The sequence below is a fragment of the Canis lupus genome, chromosome 29 (assembly GCF_048164855.1).
Source record: "Canis lupus baileyi chromosome 29, mCanLup2.hap1, whole genome shotgun sequence".
Taxonomy (NCBI): domain Eukaryota; kingdom Metazoa; phylum Chordata; class Mammalia; order Carnivora; family Canidae; genus Canis; species Canis lupus.
This window is the reverse complement of record NC_132866.1, coordinates 28329680-28343109: the sequence shown is the minus strand read 5'-3', so window position 1 is coordinate 28343109 and position 13430 is coordinate 28329680. Positions and strand designations below refer to the sequence as shown.

Here is a 13430-nt window from a genome sequence, read left to right as displayed (position 1 = left end):
CTCAAAGCCTGTACAGCTGTATGGAATATAACGATGACTTATCCACCTCTTCAGTCACAGTGCGGTGACCACTGCCTTTCTTTCTTCTTCGTTTTCCCCCAACAGATAATTGAATTTGCCGTCTACCAGGAGTAATTGTGAGAAGTCCTAACGTCCGCACAAAATGCACAGAGCACCGGAACCGTCCAGTACCTAGAGGGTGTTCGGCCCCCATACTTCCACAGGGCTGGGGCGAAAATCGCTTCCTAAGCCTGGAGAGCTCCCCGATACCGCAAGAGGGTACGACTTCATAGACCCACTTTCCACCTACTTCAGAAGCCCAGAAGCCTGCACAAGCCGCTCACCTGTAGTACACGGCCAGGTGTCCTTCCTCGATCTTGTGGATGGAGGCGTAGAGAAGGACAACCACCAGACTCACCGCTGCGGCCACCAGAACCCGGGCTTGGGTCATATTCATCCTTGTTCCTCCTACATGAGGCAGGAAAGGATCCCCAGCCCCGTGAGTGACAGGCCCACCCCCTCCAGTTTGCACCCTCCCTCCGGAGAGCTGGCGTCCTTCCGCAGGGCGAGCCGGGGAGTCCCGCGCCCCTTGTCCCGCATTCTTCTCTCCTCACCCAGCCTACTTCCCCCTGGCTAACCCCTCGGCCCGAAGCGGGCCGTGCGCCGCCCCTATTCGCTGAGCGTCCTGACACCCCCTCTCTCAATAGCCTCTTCCCCCCCCACCCCCCGAATTCGGCGGAAGGCACTAACTGAGAAGGGGCCAGCCGCAGACTCCGGAGGGAGGCCGACCCTAAGGCCGCGCCTCACGGATCAGTGACGCATCGCCCCCGCCCGCACGTGCAGCCGCCTCCCGGGCCGCGCCAACCGCCGCCAACAGTCGGCCCCGCCCACTCGGCCGGCACTGCGGCTGCGCAGCCACGCACGCCGACGCAGCGCTCGTCGCGCCACTAGAGAGACGGAGAGCGGGCGGGACAAAATTCTCGCGGCCTCCCGCCGTCGGAGGTACGTGCGCTCCTGTCTGCGCAATGCTGGTTTCCTGCTCTGGAAGAGAAGGGACGTCGGCCGTCGGGAGTAAGCTGCGGTGTAGAGGAAAGGAGGTGGCGCCTGGGATGAGGGACTGGTCAGTTAGTTCTTGGGCAGAAACCGACTCCCGCACTCTCAGTGTGGTGGCTGTTTTGTCTTTTTGTGGTTTAAACCGTATGACAAGCACGTGTTTCAGGCACGGATCCTGTGCGAATTCAGGAGCAGTAGACCTGTTGCAGGAAAAGTAGTGTGGAAACTCAGAAGAGAAGGATCTTCAGCCTGAGCACATCTTTCGTCATCAGGTGTATTTCTGAGTAATGATTAACGTGCCAGAATACTGATCCAGTGAGGGCTTCATGAAGGTCATTCCAAATAGGAACAGAATGCGCTGAGCACACAGAGTGTGATGTGTGTGTGTGGGGGGGGGGGGGGGGGGAGGAGGATGGGATAGGCTAGGCCAAGCCCAGATTTTGAAAGGTTTGCATGCATTTTTTTTTCCGCAGGGAGAGGGAGGTGCATGACTAGAGAACAGAAAAACTTCATTTTTCCCTAACCGCAGTCTTCTGTTATGGATTGTATACATACATTACTAAAAACGAAAAGGACAAAATTAAAGAGTAGAGATGGGAATGAGATGGATGAATGCAAGGGAAATAAAAGGCGGCATATTTAAAGTAGGTTGGGCAGTAATCCTGTAAACCCAGAAAGGCTAGTGGGACAATTGGGCAAGGGAGATTATCGTGGCAGGGCTGTGTAACTTTGGGCGGGGATGTATGAGAAAACAGTACTTTATGCCCAGTGAGTCTGCAGAATGGCTAAGAGTGGAGACAGATTGCAGGCGGAGAAGCCAAGTGGTTAAGAAACTGCAGGCCCAAGTGATGGGGGAATAGAGGACTAGCTGAGGACAAAGCACAAGCCCAGGGCAGCACTTAGAAGTCCTTGGAACAGTCAGAGGGACATTCCTTAACAGACTCAACCGCCTCAATGTTAATACTTTGCTAAGGGCAAAAGGCAATCTTAGCCCGACCCCCCGGATCCTGTAAGTCTACCTTAACATGTAAAAATTCCTTTAGAAACTTTATCTCTAAACCCCTCCAAGAATCATGTTGGCAATCATCCCCCAAGCACATGGCCCACGGATACACTTCTGAAGGGTCTCATGGCTAAGGTTTTATTAGACGGTAATAAATGATCTTTTCCCAACAATAGGTCCTGGAAACCTTGCTTCCAAACTCCTTAGAGAGTATGCTATCCCCAAACCCTTCCCAACTCCCAGGTATATAATCAGCTACTCCTCACAAGCCCGGGGCAGCAGCTCTTCCTGCCCACGGGTTCTGTCCTGTCCCCGTGTTCTGTCCTGTCCCCGTGCTTTAATAAAACCACCACTTTGCACCACAGACCTCTCAATTCTTTCTTGGTTGTCAGCTCCGGACCTCCCCTATATTCCAAAACTTCATCACAAGGTTACAAAGACAGTAATTGTGAAAATGGGAAGTCCTAAATAGGATTTTAAGTAGCAAGCCCTCCCAGGCCACTCTGCCGTCTCCCTTCAATAAATGCACTTACCTGTATTGTTCCTAAGACTTTAATTACCTACAAATATCTGGGACCTTGTCTGTTCCAGATAAATGATATCAGCAAAACTTAGCTATTTTAATTTCCAGAAAGCAAAAAGAAGGAAAAACAACTTGTTCCAGTTTTCTAGATGGATTCTCTTCATTTTTCATAATACTGCTGGAATTAAAGAATGAAATGTAGACATTCACAAATGCCATTCAACTCTGAAAAGATGTGCCCCAATAAAAAAATAGTCAATCACACATCAGAAATAAGTCTTAGGTGATCTCTCACTATAACCTGTTCTGACTCATAGCACCTGCCCATATCACCCCAGCCACACCATATAATAGCCACACCCTATAATAGCTCTTTTATCAGTTACCACAGTGATATTTAGAAAATACACAATCATCTAAATAAATTCTTTCAACAATCATTTCAATGCTTGGATGGCTTGCAATGTTCAGATTCCCAGATAAGCATTCTTCTTATACTGCCTATAGTTAACTGTTTCTGATCTTGCCATCTAGCTCATCATCTTCCAAGCAGCAGGTACCCATACATGTTTTATTAAAACTCTCTAGAACTGGAGAAGTAAGAGATAGACTGCCTGTCAAAATAGCTGACAGAATTTCCATTTTTAGAGAAACCGTAGTATCAGATGAGTAAAAATTTAGAAGACAGCCCCAAGATCCATGGTGTAAAGCGGCACTACTAGCAAAATGAGGATGGTGTGACTAAGACCTCGGTTTATAGACCAAGATATGAGCATGGTTTTTAGACACAGTGGTGACAGGACATCTCAGAAGAAAAGACTATATTAAAAGAAGTTACCCAATGCTGTTTTTACTGTAAGTCCTGTTTAATTCCTAAGGAAAGTACACTGAGGGCCTATGATGTTATATTCTGTGCTTCAGTTCCACTTCATGGAATCTTCACATTTTCCTAAACCATATTCAAACCTATCATAATCTGATTAAAATGAATAAAGATTCTAAAAGTAATTTAAAAATCATTTAATACACAAAGTGGAAAACTATAATATAAAAGCATTTCACATTTTTTAAAAACACATAATACCTTCTAAATTATTTAATGAGGTGATAGATCCACAATCCTTTATCTGAAACCCTTAGGACAAGATGTTTCAGAATTATGAAATTTTTGGATTTTAGAAAGGTAATTCAGTGCATATACCATACTACATAAACACCCAGCAGGGTCTGTGGCAGCCCCATCCCACTCCCAATAATCAAATATGTTAATATTTCCACAGCAAAATAAATGAATATTCACACTAAATGGGATAAATAGATTCAATGTCAGTTCAGGTTAGATTTTCAAGCAAATGAGTTTTGTTACCAAGCTTATGAAAAACCTTGTTTTCAGAGTTTTGATTTTGGAATTACAGATAAGGGAGTGCAGATCTTTATAAATTTGTAGGACAAGACATGAAAAATTCGTTAAACAAATGACCCATTTTTACAAATGAAAAAACAACAGTTTTCAAACACATTATAAATTAACAGGCATCTTCTTGATATTATTAAATGTACATCTTAAATACATATACACACAGCACATTTAACAAGATGAGAATCAACTTATTAAAGGCACAGATGCACAATTCCTTCTATAGGAAAGGGATATTATCAAATGTGCAGTAAAATTAAAATTAAGTCAACTCCTTATGTTGCCAGGAAGAGCATTTCTGAATGCAACAAAAGGAGGTAGAGTTTATTCTTCATGAAATACAGTTTTACTTGAGACCAATCTCTCCCACAAAAACAGGCAAACAACTTTTACTTACAACACATACATTAGTTGAGGTTTTGTTTTCTGCATATCGATGATACTTTTGGCCTTATGCCCAAAATTTAGTGGTAAAAGATGGTTTTTAGTCAGTTAAGTGTTTTATCATGTTTGAAGACAAATGGATTGCCATGATATGCTTAAGTAGCTATCATATTTAAACAAGTCCACTGACTTGTTTAAAATTCTCTGTTCACGGGTTAAAATTCTGTTTAGGGGTTAAAATTTCCCAAAGTCGAAATACCGTGCTTGTAAAATCTTGCATTTTTTCTGATCATAGCCATTTCTTCCATTTGTTGGTGTCTGAAGAGTATTTTCATGGGAGAAAAACAAATTTCCTGCATGTGCAGCAACAATCTCCGTCAGTTTGGGCACACTGAATAAGTAGCAAGTCATTCTGTTAACCAACTCCAATCAAGATTCTAAAACCAGCATGGAAAAAATTATAATTAGATGTTGACTTTAAACAGTAGGTTTATGGGTGTTACTTTTTGCAAGTTTTCTGTGTGTTTGGACATTTTATAATCAAAAGTTGAAAAATCAAAGTATAAGTTACAGTTAGTTTAATTTTACCTTCTGTCCTGCCGATTAAAAAAAATATTTCAGAAAAAATATTTCAGTTTTCATAAATATTTGAAGTAAATAATGAAAGGAAATACAAGCAATTGACCTTGAGACTAACTGTAGTAAAATTAACTCAATAAACATTTTTTGTGGTTTCTCTGAGTTTTAACAAATCAGTAATTCACAGTAACCAAATCTTAATATTTCTATTAATTTTGACTGTGTTAACATTATTTGTTTTACGTACAGCTGTTATTATATTTGAGTTACAGTACAAATCCTGCCCCATCTTATTGAAGAAAATTGATTACTGAAGCAAAAAGGTACAAACCATTCAATTTCAGTGGTCACATTGCAAAAAAAGTTCACCCTTCATTTAATTTGACCAAAATGCTACTGCTGAAGATTTACTAATGACATAATCCTAGTATATCCATGAATAAGAGAAGATTGGGATCTGAGGTCAAAGATATAACTTAAATGTCTTTTCTCTTTCTTCTGAGTTCTCCTTTTCCCCATATGCATCCCAAATGCCAGAGGTGGCTAGCATGGAAAGTCAAAACATACCCATATCCATATAAAACTTACCATCATTCTACTGCCCTGTTCCTCATTTGCTTCATGAATAATAGTGCTTAAATGGCCAAGACAGTTCAAATTTTCTTCTATCATTTGTACTATAGTCTCCCTGTATGATGAAAAAACAAAGCCTTTTCAAATGCAGCAAAGAGACATACAAATTTCCTCTACCTTCTGGTCTTCAGGGTCAGGATAATCACTGCCCCTCCTGCAGCCCTGCAACCCAGCACCCCAATGCAGCTGATTCCTATGGTCTTCAGTTTCCTTATCCCTCCCACCCAGAGGCAGAGTCTTGCTTGTTAATGCAAGCTGTTGCTTCTGCCCAGCTTGAATGAGAAGAAATCCATTATAAATGCAATCTCATTTTCCTCTGAAATATAAGCAGCACTTAAATACAACTACCCTCCCCACTCTTGAAAAATGCTAATGGGGGGTGGAGTGGGAGAGAAAATTGTAGTGCAGACAGATGAAAAATCTTTTTGTTTCTGGAATATTTTCCTTTCCTTATAAGTAGTAAAAATATCAGTGTGCTTATTACTCCAGAGACACAAATATAAGGGTGAAGATAAAGAAGTACAATCTGGTCTGCAAAGATAAGGGAAGGTGAAAACTGGTTGGAAACTACAGATGACAGCGATGAAAAAGAAAACAAGCAAGCTGATTTCTGAGGACAGCAGAAGAAAATAGCATCATAAGGTAGCTGCCCAGAACCAACAAGAATCTCTGGAAGTTTATATTTGAAGAAAATCCTTATTTTGGTTTCCACCTTCCCCACTTTCCTCTGCCATTTGGCCTCTATCCTTTACCTTTTACCAGCCCTCAGTCTCTACCTTACTAGAATTAGTTCTAGGCCATAAATGATAGCCACTATAAGGTCAAAACTAAATTCTAATTCTAAAGCACGTATTCAAAAGATGAAAAATTGAATCCAACAGATCCCACCTTGGTGGTTAAGTATTATGTGCACATTGTAATTGAAATCAATTTTACTTTATAACGTATTCCTACTGGAAAACATTTAAAATTCCTGTCCGACATGCTTTTGCTAACAACCCAACCTCAAATTAGAAATGGACTGTATAGAGGTGACATTTGCAACCATTAGCATCCCCTAACCTAAATGCCTTTAACAAAAGTAAAAAGGTTAGTAATGTACTAAATTTTATTTGTTTCAACTCTGAGTAATGGAATATTTTCTAAAGTCAATTATATAGCCTGTGCTGTAGCTGTGGATGTATTACATTGGGCCAAATCTCTAACGATCCCAAGATACACCCTACAACTTGCTTTCTTTAAAAAAATAAAATACCTGATATCAGCTTTCCTTCCTGCCATGTGCTTTTCTCTCATAAAAGTAGAGTACAGAATGTGCAACTGCATGACCTCCTGAGCAGTGATGTAACATGGCTGCACTTCTGCAAAACTAATTATGGGCAGAGCTTCCAGGTAATGCTGGTGCTGCTGTAGAGGTCTCCATGAGTTGTGAGAAAAGCGACAATACACAAGCTAGCAAAGAGCCACTGGCTCTGGATACGGCACATCTTATGCTGAGAAAAATAACAGAAATGGATAGTCATTCAGCTTTTAGCAGGAGAGTAGGAATTAATAAAAGAAAATATAAGGCTTCACACTTGAGTTCTTATTTGCAAAACTGATTTAAGGCATTTAAAAAAGCCTGATTTTAGAAATACCAAGTTATAAAATCAAGTAGATTACACTCAATAATTCATTAGAAAGGTGATCAAGGACCCCAAAATGATAAATCCAAAAGACAGCATAACTTTTGAGATAAATGGTTATGGAAGAAATAGCTTGGGTAAAAGAATTGCTAAGCCAGTAACAGAGAAAGAACTTAAAACTTAGATTGAGCTACATAAGTAACATTTGCTGATATTTACTTTCCATACACTTCACATACAACATCTAATTGAATTTTCAGAACAGTTCCCATTTTACAGGTGAGGAAATGGGAACATTTAAAGAATCAAGTTAATTTGCCCAAGGCTATTACAAAGGGACATTATTATAAAAGGGACAGTCAGGATTTAACCCTGGTGTATAAAGTACTGAAGACTTTTTCTTAACCACTATGCTCTACTCTACCTCATTCCTACCACTGCTCTTGAAAACAACTATCTATTGTTGCAAAGTGAACCCACCCATCTTGAGGAGTTACCACGCATGACAGAGGATGTTCACGTTCTGCTGAATTTGGAGGAAGCCATGCTGATGCCTGAGGGGTTACTGCACCTTCTAGACTGGATCCTACGAGGGACCGGGCAGAACTCTGTGTCTGAAGGGGGAAAAAGTAAATAAGATTACAGGCAAGCACCACAATTGATGCATACAATTTCCTACAATGTTCCTAAGATTTACACTTCTACCAGTGCTTAGATGCACAACCACAAAACTATCCTCACCTTTTTATAAGTATTTCTGTACAAAACTATCCTGTCCTTGACCACCTTTCTTAACTAAAACCAAATGTATTTGCCCTTCTCATTCCACTTTTGTTGGAGAAAAAAAAAAAACAAACTAGTTGAACAAGGGGCTAGAGTTTTATTAACTGATCACACACATCTATTCCCAAATTGGGATAGGATGCCACAGTGGTCTACGGCTGGAAGGAATAGATAAACATGAGACCAGAGAGGAAAGAAATAATGGAGGATGATCATGATGTCCTGCATCTGAAGTCAAACACCAAGAAAAGAACATGAGCATCAACCTTAACACAAAATACAGACATCTTTAAAAAGGATTCAGCTCATGCCGAAAGAAGAATCCCTTTTGCAAAGAATACTAGCAAATCAATGTCACATTAAATAATTTATTAAAAGTTACTTACACAGGCAATTTTAAGGAGATGCCATATTTCTTTCTGTCTCTTTCCCTGCATAAACATGACAGTATTGTCAGCTTCTTTGATGTTACTGAGGGCCATTTCCACCTTGGGCAGTAGATCAATAATCTTCTGCTTACAGCCCAATAACTTGCTGGAGAGATGAAATCAGTGTCACACAATTAGACATAACCCTAAGACTATATACCATACTCCCACACCCAACTGGGAAAATGAACCACAATCAGCACCAGATTTAGTGACTGATTTCCAAAGTGATGCACACAAAATAGGACACCTAAACGCACACAACTGTGGCCAAGTTACCCAAGGTATTGCCAGATATCTTCCTGGGTCTAGTATATTTACAAAAAAAGGATATTACACTTTGAAAGGAACATGATAAAAGTACCCTGGCTTTTCAGTAGGAAATAAAACAATTTTTCTACCTCAGATGACCAAACAGCTCCTTGAGAACCCGGTCCTGACTCTGAACAGTATGCACAATGATCTTCACCATTTCCGTGCTGTCGCTATAGGAGTGATCTATAAAAGATCTCAGTCAGTGGGTATAACCTCTTTTCTGCATGAACATATCAGCCTCCAAACAAAAAATTCCTAAAAATCTGAAACTAGTTTTAATTAATAAGCATCTCCATTTAAATTTAAAACTGGATTAAAATTTTAAGATTATATAATGTATAAACAAATATATATCTAAAAACAAAGTGTGTGTGTTTAATGCATATATAAATTTATCACTGTTATCTTCACAGAACTTAGTTGCCTGTTTTGAGAAGGATATGTTTAGCTATCTTTAACCCATATTAACCCAAATCCTAAATCCATATGCAGCTTTCTGGCCAAAAGATCAATTTTTCTTGGATGATTAACATCATTTATTTAGAAACAGTAGGACAATTTATCAAACTTTCACTGGTTTAAAAGCAGGAGGCCCTTGACCTATCTAGGATACTTGGGATTTCATGTTTATCCATCTGTTTGCAGCCCATGAAACTTTGAAAAAAGCTGACTAACTTAAGCCAAACCTGATGCACTAATAAAAGGACCTATACACACCCTGAAAGTTCAGTCTGAGGGTAGTAGAACATCTTAAACTGGAAACTGCCAAATGTCCTCAAATAGGATGGCTGTGTGGACACAGTGAGTGATGAGTGAGTTCTACAGTCTACAGGAGATGTAACTCAATTAAAAAAACAGCAAAAACAGGGTGCCTGGGTGGCTCAGTTGACTAAATGTCTGACTTGATTTTGGCTCAGGTCATGATCTCAGGGTCATGAGATGGAGCTCCACATCAGGCTTTGCACTGACTGTGGAGTCTGCTTAAGATTCTCTCCCTCCCTCTCCCTCTGCTCTGCTTATACTCTTCCCCTCTCAAAAAAAAAAAAAAAAAAAAAAAAAAAAAAAAAAGCACTGTTACATTTCAAAAAATGCCATTTAAAGTTTTTTAAACTGGAAGACTGCTCATAGATAATGCTGGTATTTCCTCGAACAATTTTTAGTCTCAGCTGCAAAAATATTATTTGCTATCACCTACTTAACACTTTTCTCATTTAACCCTCATAGGAGTCCTGGGAGATGGCTACAACTATTACCCATATTTTACTATGAAAAGGTATCAAAAAACGTTTTTAAAAAGTTCAGTGTCCTTTGTTATCACTGCAAAGACCTCTCCCCCACAGCTCAAGTTTATTCCCTACACATGTCCCTCTGTCTCTCCCTCACAACTAGATAAAGAGTTGCAAATAAGCTCCTCTCAGAGACCTCAGAACATTAATCTTCTCCAGCATACAAAATGAAGAAAGTTTTTCACCATTTTTAGCTTAACAAGAGTCTCAAGTCAACTCTAAGCTAGAAAGACACTAGAAAAAAAGAATTAGACTTGCTCTATTGAAATTTTAAATTTCAATTATTCTAACCACAGCTTCATATCACTTATATCACTTTCTGTCAATATCTTGATTTTTTTTGTCTTCTATGAGCAAAATCTTAAGTCTGAATCAGTCTAACCTTCTGCTTTGTCAGTTCCTGCAGCCAAGCCACTAAACACCAAAAAAAATACTACCATTCTCTGTTGTCACTGCTAATTCACAAGTTTTCATTTCTGCTCTGGATTCTTAATAAATCTTCTGGGTCAGCAACATCTTCCACTGTACACACCAGTTTTGTTTTGTTTTTTAAGATTTTGTTCATTTATTCATGAGAGACAGAGAGGCGGAGACATAAGCAGAGGGAGAAGCAGGCTCCCTGTGGGGAGCCCAATGGAGGACTCAATCCCAGGACCCCAGGACCACAACCTGAGCTATCCATACTGTCGCTACAGGAGTGATCTATAAAAGATCTCAAGGCAGATGCTCAACCACTGAGCCCGTGTACATACCAGCTTTTAAAAATCTTTAGCATACTCCTTAAATCTATGCAGTCATCATCTCTTCCATTAACCTTATCACCCACGCCTTCTGTTAACAGTTAACCCCACTTCTTACTTCAGGATGGGAGGCTATAAGGGAGACCCCCATCTTCTAACCCCTACAACCACAAAGTGTCAGTATCCACACCCACAATCCCTCTAATACCAGAGACAGCAAGGCTAATTGAGTTAGCCTCTCAAGCTTGTTTAGGGACTCCCTTCTTCATAGGCTTTGGGCCCCCAAGCACATAATAAATATGCTCAAGTCTACCTTCTGAAGACTGACCTCCCTTGATTCTTCATCTCTTAGCTGCTCACCTCTCTTCTTTCCTTAACAGGAAAGCTTCTGAAAAGAACTGCCTAGATAAGCAGTTCTCAAACTTAGTGGTCTCAGTACATTCAAAAATTCTTAAGAACCCCAAGGTGTTTTTCGGGAATTAAACTGAGAAGTTTAAAAATATTTACTTATTCAAAAAAAAAATAAAAAAAATAAAAAAAAATTTACTTATTCACTTAAAAATAACAATAAACTCACTACCTATTAACATATTTTTATTAAAAATAACTATTTTCCAAAAAATGTTAGTGAGAAAATTGGCCTTATCTTACATTTTTGCAAGTCTTTTAAATATAACTACTGATCTTGTTAAAAAAGTTTAAGTACTGAGAAGCTGACAATTTTCAGTTGATGGATACAAGATTTCCTAAATCTAATTTTTTGTCTGAAACATGGAGTTTTATCATTGCCAACTAACATTGTTGGTTTTTTTCCTTAAAGCAATAGTCATGTTTCATTAACTTTTGAGAAGACACCTGCCACTGTGGCTTTCTCAAAAAAAACAAAACAAAACAAAACAAAACAACCAGCAGAAGAAGTGCTCTTGGGGCACTTCCCGTTTCATTGCACAGCCGTAAGAGTAAAGTGATCATTTTGAAAAAGTAGATTGAGTATGGAAGCCAAGGATGGATGTCTTGTAAAGACATGTACCCAAGGGTTGAGATTTAAATAGAATTCTTATTACTTAATCAAGGACATGCTTAAATGATTTTTTTTTTTAAACTGTGAATGCATAGTGGTGAAAATAATAGCTACTTACATAATTTGGTACTAGTGCCATCATCCATACCTGCTAAGTAGGGTATAAGCTGTTTACCCACCAGTGTTTTCATAGCATCAGTGAAAATGTCAACATAGTGAGAAAGGCAAATATTGTCTTAGTGTTATGAAAATAGTTTGACCTCACTGATCTTCATGAATCACACTTCGGGAACTGCTGGTCTAGACCCACTTCTCTATTTCTTCCTGGTTCATTCCTTCCTTGGCTTCCAATTTCTGTTCCCAAAAGGCCTTATTTTGTCAAGACCAACAATGGTATCCAAACTGCTAAGTTGATTCTTTTTATCATCATCTTTATTACCCACACATTCATAGCATTTCACCCCACTGATCACTTTCTTCTTGAAACTCTCTGTCCTGATCCTATCATATAATTCCTTCTATATCCTGTCATTTTCTTTTTTTTTTTTTAAAGATTTTATTTATTTATTCATGAGAGACACACAGAGAGAGAGGCAGAAACAGAGGCAGAGGGAGAAGCAGGCTCCATGCAGGGAGCCTGACATGTGACTTGATCCTGGGTCTCCAGCATCACGCCCCGGGCTGAAGGTGGCACTTAACCACTGAGCCACCGGGGCTGCCCTATCCTGGTCATTTTCAATCTCCTCTGCTGGCTCTTCTGCTTCTAGCCTTTCTTGAATATTGGTATTCTCTGGGATTCCATCCTTGGCTTCCATACTCAATCTACTTTTTCAAAATGATCACTTTACTCTTACAGCTGACTACTCTCAAATAGCTAAATATCAACTTCTCTACTAAATCCATATATATATATATATATATATATATATATATATGTGTGTGTGTGTGTGTGTGTTTATACATACATACATGCATACATATATATATTTAATACTATTTATTAGACCTCTCTACTTGAATATCCCACTGACATCCAAACATCAACATGTACAGAAATTAATTCATCTTCTTTTCCCATCATGTGCCATCCTTTCTTCCCATTATGGTGAGTAGTCCTTCTGACCACGCACCCAGCTGCCATAGCCAAAATCTTGAGAGGCATCATGACTCCATACTCCAGGTCCAGCCATCTATATTTAATCCATCACCCAACACTATCAGTTCTACCTTGTAAATGTCTCTAGCCCTTACCCTCCTCTCACCAGCCTCCCCAGTTGAGGCTCTCTGCCTTAGCTCATGGCCCACCCTATATGGAGTTATGATTATTTCAACAGCCTCATAGCCAATGCCTGTCTTCAGTCTAGCTACACTTTAATCCATTATGTGCAATGCTACCAATGCAGTATTTCTGAAATGCTAATCTGGTCATGCCATTCCCCTGCTTAAAACTTTTAAGGTTTTTCTTTACCACCATGATGAAATCCAAACTCATTACCATAACATTTCAGATCCTTCATGATCCAGCCACATCTGATCCAGCCTCTCTCCCAAAACTCTATAATCCAGCCATTACATTTCCCCAAATGTGCTAAGTGTTACGTGTCTTTACTGACTATACTTGTACACACAAGAGCGCACCT

At 39.6% G+C, this 13430-nt stretch overlaps 2 protein-coding genes and 1 long non-coding RNA gene across 5 annotated transcripts in view; 1 reads left to right on the top strand and 2 right to left on the bottom strand.

The window, feature by feature from the left end:
• Positions 1 to 908, bottom strand: part of ERLIN1 (ER lipid raft associated 1) — a 37070-nt gene extending 36162 nt beyond the window's left edge. Inside the window, exons 1-2 of one of the 2 annotated variants that reach the window (XM_072805711.1) lie at positions 751 to 908; positions 345 to 468 (exon numbers count right to left, since the gene is read on the bottom strand). In XM_072805711.1, the coding sequence (XP_072661812.1) occupies positions 345 to 457 (113 nt within the window). In that variant the 5' untranslated portion in view covers positions 458 to 468; positions 751 to 908. The remainder of the gene's footprint in view (positions 1 to 344; positions 469 to 750) is intronic. The other variant, XM_072805712.1, reaches the window with a different exon arrangement.
• LOC140621009 (uncharacterized) lies at positions 891 to 8090 on the top strand. 2 transcript variants are annotated; one of them, XR_012020740.1, is made up of 3 exons: positions 891 to 1325; positions 3228 to 5282; positions 6082 to 8090. It is a non-coding gene; the product is annotated as an uncharacterized lncRNA (long non-coding RNA). The 2 variants fall into 2 exon arrangements; XR_012020739.1 differs by having other exon boundaries at positions 3228 to 8090.
• The window catches only part of CHUK (component of inhibitor of nuclear factor kappa B kinase complex), a 36917-nt gene continuing 27071 nt past the window's right edge, over positions 3585 to 13430 (bottom strand). Inside the window, 5 exon segments of the mRNA XM_072805702.1 lie at positions 3585 to 4817; positions 5548 to 5647; positions 7698 to 7831; positions 8387 to 8534; positions 8830 to 8926. Coding sequence (XP_072661803.1) covers positions 4788 to 4817; positions 5548 to 5647; positions 7698 to 7831; positions 8387 to 8534; positions 8830 to 8926 — 509 coding nt within the window. The 3' untranslated portion in view covers positions 3585 to 4787.